General features: G+C 39.9%; 1 protein-coding gene across 2 annotated transcripts in view; it reads left to right on the forward strand.

The window, feature by feature from the left end:
* cntn5 (contactin 5) overlaps nt 1-18,988 on the forward strand; it is a 301,937-nt gene that overhangs the window by 200,558 nt on the left and 82,391 nt on the right. For both annotated transcript variants that reach the window (XM_066685167.1, XM_066685168.1), the window contains exon 8: nt 15,366-15,468. In XM_066685167.1, the coding sequence (XP_066541264.1) occupies nt 15,366-15,468 (103 nt within the window). The remainder of the gene's footprint in view (nt 1-15,365; nt 15,469-18,988) is intronic.

The following is an 18,988-nucleotide window of genomic DNA, read 5'->3' on the forward strand; positions in this document are numbered from 1 at the left end:
AGAGCCACAGGTGGCACACGTGCAGAGAAACGTCCTTGTGTCAGCTCCCTTTGCAAACAGCCTTGCGGGCGGTCCGTCACAGGTTCAGGGACGGTGTAGTCACCCGGAACACGAGCATAGCTGATGGGAATCTTTATTCGTGGTGCCCGCCCAACACACACATTATCCTCTTGGCAGCCCTCTCGTGTGGGAAGCTAAATCTGCCGTCTAAAAAGCTGTAAAATGACTTTGGCACCACAAAACAAACCCAAACCACCAGCCACTTCAGACAGGGGCCCCCTTGAAGTGCTGCTGTCATGGGGTGCCATATCAGTGTGGCATCATCGCACACCATATGGAGCATTGTTTTAGTTTAATCTCTGCCTTGTTTGGTGTAGTGTAGTGGATAATACCACAGTGTTGTATGAGAAGATAAGGGTTTAATTCCCTGTTCAAGTAAGCCTACCTTGCTACATCTATAAGAGTCTTTGGGCAAGAGTCCAAACACTTTAATCACCAGCATCTATGGCTGTTTACATTGTAAGTTGCTGATGACATTGACAAATTATACTTTCAATTTACTGCACTGTGTCCATGGCATAGTTTTGTAAGTAGATAAGTGTAGCAGTTGCTCTAGTATAGTGACAGCACAACCATCCACACAGGAGAAAGTGATTGGAATCCCAACTCAGGCAGGAAATATCATACGTGTAAATTTGTATTTTGTTGTATTTTGTGGCTAGAGTATCTAACCAGGACTAGACTACACCACTGTGTTTTATCTCTTGGCTATAGTAGCTCTAAGCTATAGAATTCAAACAATTATTTTTTCCATAAAATGGCTAGTAAACACATACATTTTCATCCCAGCACTCAGCACACATCTGGAAATAATGTATACTCTTATAATAAGTGGAGTATGAACAGCAAACTCTTGGTTATACAAGGGTTCTTTATTAAAGGAAACTATATGGAACTATGCACACTTTCCATGAGATCTTTCAACGATTAATGTGCTCTTTGCATCATGAAGGGCTTCTTCAGATTGATGGAGAAGGTTCTATAAAGCACCTTTCAGAAAAGTGTTCTATATGGCTCCAACCCTATTTGATGCCATATACATAGAACACTTTTCTAAAAGGTGCTATACAGAATATGAAGAACCACTTCACAATGTAAAGAATCATTTAATCATGCAAAAGGCTCTTCAAGAGTTCAAGGTTCTATATAGAACCAGAGGTGGGTAAAGTAGCCTAAAATTCTACTCAAGTAAGAGTACTGTTTCTTTAGAATAAAGAAAGCAAAAAAGTAAAAATAAAAAGTAGTCATCCAATTAATTACTTGAGTAAGAGTAACAATTACTAAGTGAACAAACTACTCAAGTACTGAATAACTGCTGAGTAATCTCATTGAAATAATCAGAATGTCAAATAATACACCTGAATACATAAAATATAAAGCAACAGTGAACAAATTCAGAGCTGGTGAATATCTCTTAAACAACTAAAACAATATTAAATTAAATATTTACAAAGTATCAAATTAAATTCAGCCACAATAACTTAACAATTAAGCAATGGCCTCAATAGGTAGAGTTTACACAGAATAAGAACAATAAGAAAAAAATGCAGTCTGTACATACGTTTATGTAAACCATAAACTGTGTGTGTAATTCTGTGTATTTATTAACAAAACGATGTGCTCAATAGGCATTAGATTACAAAGAAAAACAAAGCAGTGTGTGCCATGTTGGAATTCTTTCTTGGAACTCTTGACAAAATAAAACAGAGTTTGTGCATTGGATGGATCGAAAAAAATAAGTAGCAAGTAGCAAGCAAATTGTAGCTTAATTTAACAGAGTAAAAGTACCACTTCTTCACAATTATTAAGTTGTGTTATAATAAGTATTTACTAAGCAAGTAAACTATACTAAGTAAAAGTAAACCATGCTGCATTTAAACTACTCTTTTTTTTTAATGTAACAGAGTACGTTTTATGTGCTACTACCTACCTCTGTATAGAACCATTTTCTTAACTAACAAACTCTTGTAGAACCACTATTTTTAAGCCTGTCTTCATGCTACTGATCACATCTGTGTAACTTACACACAAAGAAATAGGCCTACAGATTGTGCTGTCTTCACTTAACAGACATTTGTGGAAGTAAGAGTGTTTCAGTATCTGAGGGGGTGGTAGACAGTGCTGCTCTCAGATCATGCTTAGTGTCCAACCTCTTGCTCTGCTTTGACTTGAGCTGGACTAAAGTAGAGAAGCCACTCTCACTCAGATGTGTCTTGCTGAATGGTAGGATCATTCTGAGTGCATGAGTGGCTAGGGACAGATACTCAGGTGTCACACTGTTGCACCAGAACTGGAGGAGGCTTATCTCACTGAAGTCCTTTTTTTCAGTGTCTGATCACATCACAGCTCCAGCCGCTGATACTTTTCATTGCTGGGCAATGTGTTGCTTTCCATGTTGTTTCCAAATCGGTCATGTATCCAGTGATTATCGACTGGATTTTCTGCATAGTAGTTGTGAAAACCAGTTTGTAGTTCAGTGAGATGTGCTGTGATAACTACTTCCAGGATATTGCTTTAGTCATAGTTTCCAGCTGAATCAAGGGAAAATAAAAATAATATATGAAGGATCTTAAGATAAACACTAAGAATTCATAAGAATGTTCTTATATGTTCCTGTTTGTGTTTCATTCAAAGGCCCGGCTTCTTTTAAAGTGAAATAGAAAGTTTGAGTAAGAAAATGACTTGATGGTGGTTGAAATGGTCTGTAAAATTTTTATTCACTCTTTGAATTACCAGAAAAGCTCATTTGGAACTCAAGCTGTGTAGTTTTGTAGCACTAATTAGTCTGTGTTTACCTTCACGAAAAGTTAGTGCTCTCAATTTTATGTAATGCTCACTTTTAAAATACCCCTATAAATGTATTCCAGTAATGCTGTGCTATACTGGACAGATCTCCCTGGAAAATATTAATTTTAATTATAAGAGATTTAATATATATATATATATATATATATATGTATATATATATATGACATCTACATTGATGACATTTTTTCATTTTCATTTGCATTAGGTGACCCCATGTTTGCTACTGTGTAATTCTAAACACTTGTTGTGGCTGTTTGTACAAAGTTTTCAGTCACTGTTAGCTTACGCACTTCTTTTACATGGGTCACTTGACAGCAAACCCACAGGAGCACAGAGAAAAACAGTTCTCGCTGGCTGCCTTTAAAAATGGTATCAACTGAAACATTTGTCTTAAAAGTGCTTACACACCAGACATTTCAACCTTTGTGGACGTCTCTTGCACATTTGTTAAATTTGTTTGGCTTGCTTCGCTAGCACTGCTCCTGAACATGAACAAAGGACAACAACGAAAGAGATTACTTTTAGTTAAGCAAACACATTTTTTACTTTTATTTCAAATGTATTCAATCCCACAATGCAACTTTAGGTTTACTGTGATGTAGTCCTTCTGGGAAATTTTTAGACTGTGTTGTAACATTGCTGTGAGGATTTATTAGCATTCAGTCATAGGAGCATTCGCAAGGCTAGCATGTGTTTAATTTTAACTTGGTTAGAAGCTGTGATATTTTAAAGAAAAAAATAAATCACCCATTCTGTCTTGAAGCAGAACTCGGTGTGACTTTCCACCCCAGCATAGCTGTGTTCCTCTCTGTCAGCTCGAATGCTAATTAACACAAGGAGGGAAAGGCTCGTCGCACGGTAGCTTCACCTCTGTCCTTCCTGCCGCTAAGACGCTCTTAATCAAAGGTGCCCAGCTGCATCTGTGGCTGGCTGCAGCTCCGGGGAAAGTCATGCATCTTCAGAAGCTGCAGAGGGAGGCCGCCTTCGCCGCTGCGTGATGAATCACACTCACGGAGACGTGACATGGATATAACAAGAAGTCTCAGCCAATCAGACGCAAGTATTCGGCAGCCTTCGAAACACATGCAGGGCCCACCCTTGCCCGTACCTCGCTGGGTCTTGGATCTCAGAGGGTCACTTCTCACACCATGACCACCTCTGAGGTCAAGCAGCGCTGCCGGCCTTGATTGTTAATCATTCATTCAGGGAGGATTGTTCCCTAGTGCCCTTGGTCTTGAAGCACACATTGTAGGCTGTGAAGATTGAACTTGCTTTCGTTTAGCACAAATCAAAAGTGAATTGTGTTACCAAAAAGGTGTCTCAGGATCAAGAATTTCCAGGCATTTCATCTCATGTTGTTCTTACGTTATACAGGACCACATCCAGGGTTTTGCAGAAGTCAGAGACCACTCTTCATGTGATTAAATGAAAACTAGCTAAGATTTTTTTTTTCTGGGGTCCACCTACACTTGCAGAGATTGATTCACTTTTACAGCACTCTCATGAAATCAAAGGGGAGTGGTTTCCTACCCTCCTCCAAATGCTATGTTTCTGATACATGATAGAGACTTCTCTATAATTTAGAGTTTTCCCTTTGGTTGCATTTTTCAGCTTCATTCAAGTAATCTCAAACACATTCGGTGATACTGAGGTCAGTATAATGGTCTTAGCTTCTTTGTTTGGTTCATGCAGTTTATGTATTTTCACTTTTTTTCCATCATTCATTCATGAAACGATTTATGAATAACATTCTTAAAGTGTGAAATTTTTAATGCTATTTATTCATGTAACCGCTTAGTCCTGGTAAAAATCATCAAGGGTCCAGAGTCTACTCAGAAATATTAAACACATGTCAGTGTCATGCTTTTGCCCTGTCTAGTGCATTCCTGCTGCTTTGTTCCCTTGTTGTTTTTGTTTTGTTCCTGGCCTCCTCCCTTGTCTCCGCCCTAGCCCCACTTTAGTCCCTTCATTGTCATTAGTGTTTCCACTTGTGCCTCCTTTGTAGTCCTGCCCTCTCGTTATCTTTACCAGGTGTTCCTAGTGTGTGCTCTGTGTATATATAGTCCCTTTGTTTCAGTGCTCCGTTGTCTGTTCTTATGTGTGTAGATGTTGGTTTCTGTCCGTGTCTCTTATTTTACCCAAGTCTACACTGGTTCACAGCTGTTTCCTATCTGTCCTTGTCTAGTCCTGTTGAGTTATGTAGTTTGCTTGTGTTGGTTTTGTTAATAGTTTTGTTTTGTACTTTATTAAATAAAGATCTCCTTGCGTGTATGTCTGCCTCCTCATCTTCCCTGCCCAGCTGTGACAGTCAGCAACACAGTTTTAGACAAAGTGCCAGTGTGAAACAGTTTCTACTCCACATCTTTTTATACTCATAATGTTGAGTTTGGTCCTTGCACAGGAAGAATGGACAGAATCACCTGTGGATTCTTTCAGATCTGAAGTAAGAGTGGAGTTTAGAATTTACCTCCTGTCTCTCAAAGAAGCTTTATGCACTCTGTTTTCGGTGAGCACAGTTTTTATGGTCTACCAGGTCTTGCATGGTTGGAAACAGATCTTTCACTTGTTCTCTTTAGACTTTTCACCTGCCATTGACTGGGGTAAGGGAATAATATCAAATGCTTCTGAATTTTACGTTTTGAGTTATGCCCATTTTTATCCCATTTCAGCTGTAAAGGCTTGCTCAACAGAACGTCCACCTCTGGTCATTTAGAGCCTGCACTAAAAATCAGATCATGTTTGATCGTGCTGCTCATTGCAGAAGTTTCTTCAGCCTCTCAATGGAGATGAAGTTCATTTACGAGGGCACTTTCCCTCATACTGCTGTTCAGATTCACATAGTGATGGTGGGAGAAGGCTGTAAAAATTTATTGAGCCTCCAAGAACCCTTCCCCTATGTGTTCTTAAGATAAGGCAGGGTGGGTCACCTTCTCATAATGTATTCAGACCCAGGGGCAGGCCTAAATGCACAGTGCAAATGCTCAAATACAGAAAAAAATACAAAGACAGCATCTGTATCTTCTGCATTGTGATTTTATGATATAGAATGTTGTTACAGGGAATACTTAAAGTAGAGAATAGAAGACGTAGAGAACTCTAAACCCATCTACCCTCCACTAAGCATTGAGCAGAGTGACCGTGCAGTGGCTCTGGTGTCCCATTTTCTGGGAGTGCTTTTCTCTGTAGTTGGATGTCCATGCCCACAATGGGTGTATCATAGGGATTCAGGGATAGGTTGGGAGACAGAAGTAAATGCAAAAAGCTCTTTAATAAATTGTAAGATAGACAATAAAAAAAATAAGAAGAGTAGTGAACTACAAACAAGGATAAATGACACAAAACCAGGGACAAAGTACACCAAGAAAAGAAAATACACCAAGAAAAATAAATAAATAAACCAAGACAAAATACAACAGAGAGAACCAAAAATTAAAGAACCAGAGAAGGGGACTATGACATAAGCTACCCATAACACAGACTAGACAAATCTAAAACATAAAGGGACCTGGAAAACAGAACCAAAGGAAAGCACATAAACTAACAAATAAAGGAATGCCAAAATAACAGAAAATAAAAGCATAAAAAAGGCATTAGAAAGTCAAGCAAAGACTAAAACTAAAAGACACTACACACCAAAAATTTCTGCCAGAGACTAGGCTACATTCACACAGCAGATAAAAGTGGCACAAATCTGATTTTGTGATCAAATCTGTTTTGTGTCCTGCTGTTCAAACTGTCTATACGTCAGTCTAAACATATCACGCTCCTAAACGGACCCGCATGCGCGAAAGGACGATGCTTCAGGCGCTGACCAGAAGGGAATGTCATTCTGTTTAACACAAAGCACTTAATTTTTCTAAATGAAAAATGGGACTGGACTGGTGTTTTACTGTGAAGGGTAGTATCACAAAATGACCGTTTTCTTTGTTTTCAATGAGGACTATGTTAAAAACAGAGTGTTAATTAAAGACTGTAAATTATACTAAAACATTTCACAAGTGCATATTTGCTCCAAAGAGGACACAAGCACTGACATGAGTTTAGTATTTCCATCCATCCATCCATCCATTATCCACCGCTTATCCGGGTCCGGGTCGCGGGGGAAGCAGTCGGAGCAAAGAACCCCAGACCTCCCTCTCCCCAGCCACCGACGCCAGCTCCTCCGGGGGTATACCGAGGCGTTCCCAGGCCAGTCGAGACATATAGTCTCTCCAGCGTGTTCTTGGTCTGCCCCGGGGCCTCCTCCCCGTTGGACATGCCCGGAACACCTCTCCAGGAAGGCGTCCAGGAGGCATCCGAACCAGATGCCCGAACCATCTCAACTGGCTCCTCTCGACGTGGAGGAGCAGCGGCTCCACTCCGAGTCTCTCCCAGATGTCCGAGCTCCTAACCCTGTCTCTAAGGGAGAGTCCAGACATCCTGCGGAGAAAACTCATTTCAGCCGCTTGTACCCGCGATCTCGTTCTTTCGGTCACTACCCAAAGCTCGTGACCATAGGTGAGGGTTGGGACATAGATTGACCGGTAAATCGAGAGCTTTGCTTTTCTGCTCAGCTCTTTCTTCACCACAACGGACCGGTACAGAGCCCGCATTACTGCTGACGCTGCACCGATCCGCCTGTCAATCTCACGCTCCATCTTTCCCTCACTCGTGAACAAGACCCCGAGGTATTTAAACTCCTCCACTTGAGGCAGGATCTCACTTCCAACCTGGAGAGAGCACTCCACCCTTTTCCGACTGAGTACCATGGACTCGGACTTGGAGGTACTGTTTAGTATTTCCGTTATCCACATTTAAGCAGCTTCACACCGACATGAAAAAATGTCTTGACCACTCTATTTCCATATCGTAAACACCTTCAATTAATATGAAAATGCTCTGGACCATAGTCCGGAGATCATTCTCAGCAGCTGGATTGAAGTAAACATCACATGAATTGCATTGCCACAGAATGGACATGGATCGACATTCAGTAACACGTACAAAAGTGGCCCAAATCTGATTTGAAAAAGTCTTATTCAATGTGATTTCTGCTGTTCACGCAGCCTCATAAACGACATGTCTATGTTACATGTGATGAAACAGATGGGATTTGGGCTACTTTTACATGCTGTGTGAATGTTGCCTGGGACAGGGAAGGGACGTGGCTAAGGACAGAGACTTTAGGCAGAGAGGAGTACAAAGGGAATTGTAAACAGACAAATCAAGAAAATAACTAGAAACAGAGCAGGGCAGAATACTGACAGGGTGCACCTGTATGATAAATAAAGTTACATTTGAGCTGAAGATCTGAAATGCAGTTTCTCTTACGGACTGCTGTAATGAACTTCAGACTCAATCACAGCGTTTTTCATGTCTGCAGCTGCACAGCTCCTTAATAGAAACTGTTTATCAAAATAATGCAAAATAATCTGTAATAACTCACAGTACGGTTTTATATAAATTAGAAATGTAGAAATGTGAATAAACTGTTTGTATTTATAATCAAGTATGATTTTACCAAAAGACACCTCTATTTATGTATCTACTATTTACATAATTATGATACAAGGGGAGACACAGTGGCGCTGCATGTGGTGTCACTGACACACAGCTCCAGGGATCAGTCCTTGCCCCTGGGTCACACTGTGAGGAGTGTGGTGTGTTCTCCCTGTGTCTACAAGGGTGTCCTTCAGTTTCCTCCAGCAGTGAAAATAAAAATCAACGCACAACTTGGTAGGTGGATTGGCAGTGTGAAATTATTTACAGGTGTGAGTGACTAAGTGACTGGGTGAGTGTGTGAAATTGTCCACAGGGGGGAGTTGCTTATGTAATGTGTGTTCCCACCATGCACTAAATGGCTTAGGGTAGGCGCTGGACCCACCACAACCTTGATCCAGATGAAGCAGTTACAGAAGATGAATCAATGAATAATACACTGAAGTATGTAGATAAAATGATTAGGTTATAGTTATAAACAGTTATATTGTGCTTTCATGATTTCTGTTTCTTAAACAGAAATAGGTGCAGGCCATTTTACGGACCCCTGATATTCAATTCTTACACACGTGTAATCGAGTCCTTATGTAGGACCTCTTCAAATACAGCGTTTCTCATTGTGCTCTAGTCATAACTGTGACTTCTACAGGTTAAAAAGTCATCTCTCTTCATATTTGTCCAATTTGTCCTCGTTCTGGACATTCCAACACTCCGATGATCTCCCTCGCTCTGTCACGTTTGCTCATAAAAGTATGCAAACATCTCTGAGCATACCTTCAATTTGGGATATTTTTTTTATTCCAAAAATTATTTTGGCTTGGTTTAATCATTCGAAAATAGATGTGAAGCCCAGCAATGGGATAATAGGTTTTTTCATCAGCTGCAGGATTTTAAAAGCTCTGAGATGCTGATGGATGCCTCAGACTTTCATCAGGTAATTGTTCTGCATGGTGCAACAAAAGAAAAAAAGGAAAATTGCCTCACACCAAACTACCCCATTTCATCTTAATAAATGGATTAAATTGTGATTTGAAAATAGGCATTCCGACACCCTGCACCGTCGTACAGTTTGTTTCAGCTCGGCTCAGCCCAGGACTCGTTCCTATCAATTTCAGCCTCTCCAGACATTAAATATGATATGGGCCGAATATGTAGCTGCATAAAGCGGTAAAATATTGCAAATTCATTATACACGGAGGGTTGCTTTGGAGCCATAAATGTGTAACAAGCAGGGAGATTGAGATTGAAATTGAAAAAGTGTTCAGGACAGAAAGATAAAAAAAAAAAAAGAAGCCAGTCGTAAAAATGTTCTTTCGCACGCATTGCAGCCTACATCTCAGCGGTGACACCTCTTTCCTCCCTCTGTAGTTAAGCTCTAACTCAACTGGATCTGTCTAGTGCAAGGGCTTCCTCAGTCATGTACAAATAAAGTTGTGTGCAAAAGTTTGCTTCTCATAGACATATTCAATGTTTTTACAGAGAGCACGTGTTAAAGGAACACTAGATGGTATTTTCACCTTAAAAGTACAACTTCAAAATCATTCTGGTGCGTCACTGAGCTGCAGTAGGGAGACTAAAACCTCTTACATTTATACTCTTGGCTCAGCTCTACAGAAACTGTACTGTGTAACATTTGGAGGAGGGTAGGAAACAATCTATCCATTTACTCCCTCCCCATTGAATTTAGGGCAGTGCTATAAAAGCGAATTATATAGTGATGCTTTAAAGACGACAGATAATTCTGTTCCCCCGATTTATGCTCATTCAGAAGCTCTGCATCGTTTAAGATACAATGGTATGTTTGAGTAGGAAGTTGACTTATAGTGAATAACTGTTTGAATTAATACAGAAATTCATTTGTATCTCAAGATATTTAAGTTTGTAGCATTTTCACTCAGCAATTACATGCTGTTAGTGGTCTCCCAAATTTGGAATCCATTCCAGTGTAAGTAATGTAACTGTAACAACAAAAATAAATCAGTATTACCCATCTATGGAGCTGGAATAGAGCAACATTTTCCTCTCATTTCATGCTTTTCAGTATTCAGTATTCTGAGGCCATCCAGATGGCATTCCGTGAAATGGCTCAGCCAGCAACCTGCAGAGAAAAAGCCTGAGCCATTTCAGACCAAGACCCGTAGTTTTGTTTTTGTTTGTATTTTTCTCCCCCATTTACAGAGCCAGGGCTGCATACTAACACTTTACCTTTTTCCAGAACAAGAAAACATTCTCTGAATTTGGAACTAACTGAATAAAACATGCAATATGTAAGCTATGTATTTCATATATTAAATATTTTTATTATTTTCAACCAACACATTTCCTTAAATATTAATGAAAATATACACTAAGGTCTCTAGAAATGTGATTAAAGCGTTGCTTTCTATTTAAGTTTTAATCATGTCTCTGGTCCCACAATATCCATGTGTAAAAAATGTTTTAGAAATACCCTCTTAAACTCTAGGCTCAGTTCAGAGCACTGATCAAATTGTTATATCCAATGGCAGGTCAGGTTTCACTCTGAGCCTTAGATAAAGTATTTTCCCTCCACTGATGTGTGGATCCAGTTAAAAATGTTTCAGCTTGAGTGGAAAAGCCCATAAACACAGCCTATAAAAAACCGCTCCACTCTGTTCCTTCTACACATGCAAAAGTTGTCACAGGGCACTAACTGTTCCGCACATAATTTTTGCAGAAGCCGCTCCACCATCTGACATCTTAATAAGTCTCTATTATATTTCACCCGTTTCTCCTCTTTTCCTCTAAATGAGTGTTCGTACGTGGTCCTATAGGCACCCACAAATGTTATTTTTATGGCAGGAAAATGCCCAAATTGTGTGTTTTATGTAATATAAACATACCAAAAGCATGGAAATATATCATTTTTAAAATTCATATGGAATGAAATAAGAAGATTAAAAAGCCAGGTCTCATTTCTAATGTTCTTAATGTTCATTCAGGCTATTTACCTTTATTTTTACTTACACAACAAACAAAACATGTCATTTGACCTGGGGTGTCTTAACGTGTGCATATAACTGTACTCTAACGTATGTCCTCTATGAATAAAACACCACTAAGCCTTCAAGTTCCCAAAGGCTGGGTTGCATTAATAGAGTTAGAGACGTAGCTGTGTTGTAACGAGAGAAACCGAGTGACACATCCTCATGCAAAATTCATGGTTTAGTTTAATAAGGCTGATAATGATAATTAGGCTCCCCAATGGACGCATTTTCTCTCATAACAGGAACATTTCTCAGTGCCATCTGACATTATCTCTCTGAACGAATGGATACGGGTGGCTCCTTAAGATCCTGATGAATAAACAGAAGAAGCGTGGCCTCGGGCTCAGACTAGAAGAGGGAACTGATGCTGGAGATGGTACAGTGCTCTGCAGAATTTTACACGTCAATTAGGCTCTGTTTTTGGGGTTCTTCTCTTTTTTTAATTTCCTTTTTGCCATGACAAGCACTCTCTTTCTATGCTTGCCTCAAGCCGCTCTTACAAAGCCATTCAGGCTAACAGCCTTCCATGCTCAGCCGGCTACACTTTTAGGAGAATGTGCTGCTTCTTTGCAGCACGTTGATGAGCCAAGTGTTTAGCCAAACTGTACCACTATTGTATTAATCTGACTGTTGGTAATTACTGCTGAACACTACCATTGCAGTCATTACAGAATCAAGCAATGAATAAAATTAAGCTGTCTAGCAGTGGCATTTTCTACAGCCATGAAGCACCATCCAGTACCAATGGAATGTGCTGGAGTGGAGTTTGTGATCCAGAACTAAGCATCCAACAAATTTATTTGACATCCTTAAGGCTGAATGCAATAAAATCCTCACAGCAACATTCTTGTCATCTGGTTGTCCGAGAAATCAGAAGCTTTCCTCTTTACCTCTCCATGGATCCTGGATAATGGATCCAATTTTTATGCACTCATCAACTCCTTTATGAATGCTACGCATGTAATTTTAATGTTTAATATAGTGTTTAATGCAGTTATACAGGCTTATGTTAGACATTATAAGATATATATATATATATACATGTATGTATGTATGTATGTATGTGTTTGTGTGTGTGCTATTTAAAACCTTACTAATGCATTTATAAATGTAAATTCTAACATGAGGGCTGTATTTTCAAAATCATTATGTGTCTGGTGTGTCAAATTACTCCACTGTGTCTGCCTGGTTAGTACATGGCAAAATCATGTGCATTGGTGCATTTGAAACAGACACAGGGAGATGGAGCTCACTAACTGTTGTTGTTACTATATGAAAACAGGTGGAGAAAAATAAATTTGGATCGTACAGGGCTTTGCAACTCAGTACTCACAGATCATTATTCCTTGTTGTACATTCGGTTTCGCTGGAGATTTTCGTCAGCCATTAGCCCAAGGAGCGTTTAACCTCCTGAGACCTGGACTTTAGCTTGGTGTGCATTTTTTAGTAACATTTTTAACAAAAAGTAGTTCTCTCAAAAAACAATGTCCTCATACAATAGGTATATCACACTGTGTGATAAAATAAAGAAACAATTGGCTAACAAAGTACAAAATGTATGAAAAAAACAAAAAAGTTCAAACTGTTCACCTGAGGATATAAAAACAAAAGTGCAAACAATGTAAACTGTTTATTTCAAGCCCTAGGGTTTTAAAAAATGAAACATCACATATGAGGATGCAGTGTCTCAAGAGGTTAAACCTCTTCAAAATGCCTCGAGGTAATGTTATGAGCTGCCGCTGTGAGTCGGATTAAAATAAATGTGAAAGCTGCTCTGATTTTACAAGTCTGTGCTCGAGCTCTGCAGTTTGTGGTGATTGACAGGTCTGTCTGGCCAATCAGCGCTGTGTAGTGTTTACACGTCACTTGCACGCACTTGCCTCCATAACCCAGCAGAGACCAGGTATCAGATGTGGCCAGTGGAAAAGCAAAACAGCCGAGTCAAGTCGAGTTGTGTAGGTTCCATGCAGTGGAAAAGCAACACCAGCACACTAATTTAAGTCTAGCAGTTCAGTTATCTGTCTGTTTTGCCAGGACAAGTTATTTGAATTTATCATGAACAGTTGAGCCAAATAGTAACTGCGCTGAGCTGAACTGTTTAAAGTTTGTCATCACTCGTGGCATCACCTTGTCACATGTTAATAACATATATTGTGTTAATATTTTTGAGATGGTATTACAATGTGAAAGAAGTGAACAACACCCATCCCAAATATACATGTATATTTGGTGCCACTTCTGTTTGTTGTTCCCATTGGGAAGATTACAAACATTGTCCTCAAAATGTCTTTTTATCTGACCTTTTTAATGGTAAATTGAGACACCATGTTGAATTTGTGTACGAGTAAACACATAGTGATGACCCCGAACCTTCTGCTAATTTTACAAAGCACCAAGGCTTGCAAAATCACCAAAAAAAAAATAGAATAGAAAAAAATGTTGGCTCACTATATCTGGAACACACGTTTTCTGCCATGGCACTTAATTAATGAGGCAGGTGTTGCGGAGAGCGTCTGGGTATGCACCAGGGTGGTATATGGAAGGAGAGGAGCAGAAGGTGTGAGTAATATGCCAGTCCCTCTGCCGGGAAGCAGGTGATTTAGAGGCTTGCTGGTTCCTGTGGCTCTAGGGTGGAGGAGGTGGGAGCTCTCCAGGTAGCTGTAGCAGAGCTAAAGAACCCTGCTAAAGACTCCCTCCCAGCCACTTTGTGGCAGTACCTTCAAAATGGCCAGCAGATCATTCAGCCTGTGTTATGAAGTGGGTGGAGTTATGGGGTTGTAACAGAGACTCTTTAAATCCTAAGCTGACAGTAGTCTCTGAGATGATATAAAACCAAACTAAACAAACTGAAGTACAGTGAAATACGCTGTTGTGAATATGTTTAATAGTAAACAAGTAGCATACACTGCACAAATTCAAAATATTTGCATCATTTTGCCATTACAATATTACAATATATAGTGTGTCCAAACATTTGTATATAGTGAAAAGAGAGACTCTGGATCTCTATGCCCAGTGCCAAGCAAGCATAGACTAGACGGATGTAAACACAACAGGCATTGCTTTTGTGTTTTCTGGAGTAATGCAGTGCTATTTTTGGGAAGAGTTGGAGCACTTTTTTTGTCATCCACCTTAAGCATCTGACCACACTAATGCTCTAGTGGCTGAATGCCATCAAATCCCTCACAGAAATGTGATTTTTCAAGAAGCAATGGGTGTTCACAAGATTTTAGCCATAAATAGCATTTTCCCCTGCATGGTACCTACTCAACTCGACTCTACTTGGCTTCTTTGTTTTTCCACTGGACATATTTAGTACCTGGAAAAGAGTACTTTTCAGAACCTGCTTGCTCATGGTTTCAAGTGAGCCGGGTAGGGATATTATTTGTAAGCCTTGCAGAACACTGATTGGCCAGAGAGACTGGGCAATCACAATTAAATGCAGACATACCTCACAAACTCTCCATCTCTCCCAACAGCAAAGGTCACATTTGTGTTTATCTGACACACAACAGCAGCTCGTAACTTTTGCCCATGCTCTTTTGGAAAGGTTCAAATGCTCCTTCAATTGGTGGCAGACGAAAGAATCCAGTGAGAACAGAGCAGTTCAAGAAGGAATAGAAAATCTACTGATCTGTCACATACTGATGCATGTCCCAAGTAACAACAACAACATCACACAAATAAACAATGAGTACACAATGCTGGATATTACCGTTGCTGGGGAAAAAAACAGGTACTTGGTCCCAAAAAAAAAACAAATAGAGTCGAGTAGAGTATGTACAATGCAGTGGAAACGTGCTGACAGTATATTTCACAAATGTGATGTTGATTGAAGATTTAGAATCTGCTTTTATTTTGTTATCATTAGCTATTTTTGTGATTTTTTTTAGATCTTTTCTGAACTTCAGCATGAAGAAGGAATAAAATCTACTAAGTTATAGCTAACACATGTTGTATTTGAGATCTCTCATTTCTTCAACCGCCTTTTTTATTTTTCTGTGTATGTTTTAGGTGTGATGGGGGAGTATGAGCCCAAAATCGAGGTGCATTTCCCTCCCACAGTCCTGGCTGCAAAAGGAGTGACAGTGCGACTGGAATGCTTTGCCCTGGGGAAGTAAGTAGTGCTTATGGAATACAGTCTCAGTGTGCCCTTGCCCTCCCTGTCCAGCCTTCATTCATCCCTACAGTGTCACTTTCAAGGAGACACCCTGCCAGATGCAGAAAAGACATTGCAATCCCAGAGAAGAAGCATGGTCCCAGCATACTGTGTTAATAGTTATAATTATGATCTGCTTATCCTGTCACTGCTTCCTTTAGAACAGAAGCCACGGTTCTCACTTCTGAAATCCTACCAGGAGAACAGCTATTTTAAAGTTTCTGATGTTTCTAACAGTTGGTTATATACAAGCAACAATTTTGCTTATTGGACTCTTATTGGAAGAGAAACAGTCCTGTTATTGAGCCCTGGGGAACACCATGTTCAATAGTAGGGGCAGAGTGGGGTAGGTGAAAAGAGAAAGACTTTTGAGGGGGAGAGATAGAAAGGGAGAAAATAAGAGGGAAAACAAGAAAGAGAGGGCAAAGAGGTGGAGGGGGACAAAGGATCTTTGCACACCAAGCTTTTCAGAGTGCTTTTAATCTCCATTATGTCCACGTTTGGCCAAGGATCCCTCAATGACAAATGGAGTTGGTCAGTGCAAACAGACTGCCAGGAGGAAGAAAAGCACTCTGACTAGTGTGTTCCCAGCGAGCTGTGTGCATCATCTTTTAAAGTGGATGCGTCCCGCCATTCCCGCGGCTCACTAATGCAAAGAGCCACATCTGTTTAGGAGCTGCATATGTTGATAGTCCTTGTGCCTAAGATTTCTGAAAGCCTCTTTCTCAAGTACTCCCTTGCAACAGTTTTTGATGTTGTTGTTGCCCCCCACACATTACTGAAGCCAAGGTACAACAGAGACACCCTACAACACAATGAATGTCTCGATTTTGTAGCAGCTCATTTTGGAAACAACAAGCTTGGATAACCCCATAGAAAAGCATGTGCCACTCTGGAGCAGCTGCACATGTGTTAAACCTCATCATTCCAATACCGAGCACCAGCCAGAGGGGTATAACGCCCACCAGCATTGCTTTGAGCAGCAGTTTGATCTGTGTTCCTTCAGTGATAGAGCTCCATCCAGTAAATTTAGTGTAAGCTGGCGTGGCATTTTGATTCAGGACTACTAATCCAGCAGTGCTACCTGACTAAGCCATCAGATCCTCACAGCAAAACGTTCTCAGCTTTACTTGGAATTAGTGATGCCACACAGCTTGTTGGCTTTAAGTTGGCTGCCGTCTCTTTATCCGTAATTCAGAACTGACAGAACAGTTTTGCATAAAACAATACAGCCTCTCATTTTGGAGCATAATCCTGTGTCACTATGCTTCCGCTGTGTTTATATTCATTATTTGCTCTGATTTAAGCATCTACATGGCCTATCTTAAAAGCAAACAGCTTCTAATCTCTGCCGCTCTAAGCACCCAATAATTGTTTACAGTGCTGGCACGAGCTCTCCATGTGAGGGAAAGTCATTTACAATTAATTATCCACATTATAATAATAAACCATTACTTAAACCTATAGACACTGCTCAGCATATCCTCGCTCACCTCTTTCTTTACTCCAGAAGGAGTTAACATGCTGCTCAGAGAACAAGTGAATTACATGAACCTTGCCTCTAGTCTCTTTGTCCTCTAAACCAGTGTTTCTTATTCCAGGTCTGTTAAATAATATAAAGGCCCTCCATTTTAATGTTTTCCTGGATCTGAACATACCTGACCCCACTCATCAGCTCATTAGCAAGTCATTCATGAGCTTAAAGCAGTAGTCGAACAAAAAATCAGATAACCATAGGGACAAGCTAATGGACCTACCAAGTAATGGAAGCATACAATGCTGACTAGAAAGCAGCTGAGATTAGTGAATGAAGGAGTGACATATGAACTTGATCGTGAATAGTGATTGTTACAAGAATTGATGGATATGAAGGGGACTCCCATGTACAAATATAAAACATTTTCTTTCGTCCACACAAACACAAAGACTAAGGTACAAAAAGAAAAACATAGAACAACTTTTCAGCAGTTTACAATTTCAGGTAGACACTGTGTAAGCTCAAGTAAACTAACATATGCTCCAGAATTATTTAAACATAAGTGCTATAAATGCGGCATATTTTTAATGACATGCATTAATATACACCCAGTGGTTCACTTTCAGTTCACGTTTTGTTGATGCAAACATGAAGGTTAGAATTAAATGAACACTACATAAAAGTGTGCATTAAATTTACAGCTTCAGAGTCATGACTCCAGGATCAGCACCACAGAGACTGCACTATGTAACTTATGGAGGAGTGTAGGAATTACTGGAGAATTACTGTACTCACAGCAAAATAAACTCCACCTTCATATTTTAGGGTGGAATGGTATACTTGAGTCAGAAGCCAACTCTAATTGAACTTCTCTGTATGATTTTATTCACTGTTTGAATTACACAGAAACTTTGTAACTTTTGTAGCACTTACAGTCTGTAATTATTTTCACACAAAATTAGCGGTCTGCAGAAATTCATGCATCTGAAACAGAAAAATAAGTCAATGTTATCCGCCTGTGGAGCAGAAATAGAGAAATTTTCCCAGCCCTTTTTATGCTTTTCAAAGTTCAGAGGCTACTCCACCATCCAAGACCTTCAGGAGAGCTAGCAAATAGTGAGGAATCATTCTCTGTGTTTTATAAAAGGGGAATCTGATTAAAATTGCAAATGTCACCGTTAGGTTTGTGGGGATATAGGTACATAGTTCACATGCTAATTTGTTGGATATACACTTTCCTATATCTCCAGTGACACCACCCTTGTCTTGCTAGATGAGCCCAGTTGTGGGAAATAAAAATGTATGTTTATATTGCTTAACTATTGCTGAACTGTTTTGCTGAAAGTTTGATTTAAAATCAGTGTCACCAAATGGGAAAAACACAAAAAAAATGTGTCCTGCAGGTCTGCTCAGGCAGAAGTAGTGGGAAACACTCTAAACCAATTTGGTGCTGATGGCTTTGTGTCCTCCTCTGAACTTTACTTCTCACCCTCGTGCCTCCAAATGAATGATTTATCAATGCGCCTTATTAGGAAATGTCAATCTTTATATAGGCACAGGGGACCAAAATTGAACTTCAAATTGCTTTTAGTCCCCCCTCCACGCTGTCAGTCAGTATGTGTGGAGGTGTCAGATGGTCAGAAGAGGTCTTTGTGTGGCAGCTAAAGGGCTACAGTGTTTATTATCAATAGAGTATCCATTGCAGTGGAAACGTCTGCAGGGATTACTTTCAATGCCAGTTCTGTGCTGAGCTCTTTTTTAAAGCTGTGCAGCGATGTGTGGCCATGATAACGTTGGCAGAGGGCTCCTAAGAGGAGCCGTTTCATCCATGCTGATATTTTGTTGACAGAAATCTGTGCGTAATGCCTTCCCCTCACATAATCAGCCTACTTTTACACAAAGCAGCCTGCAGGTTATTGGTTTCATTTGCATGTGACCATTTTTGGAGATGGCAGCATCGGTTGTTGTTGTTTTTTGAGGTGTAAAATGCATTATAATGCA

Source organism: Hoplias malabaricus, chromosome 11 (assembly GCF_029633855.1).
Source record: "Hoplias malabaricus isolate fHopMal1 chromosome 11, fHopMal1.hap1, whole genome shotgun sequence".
Lineage (NCBI taxonomy): Eukaryota > Metazoa > Chordata > Actinopteri > Characiformes > Erythrinidae > Hoplias > Hoplias malabaricus.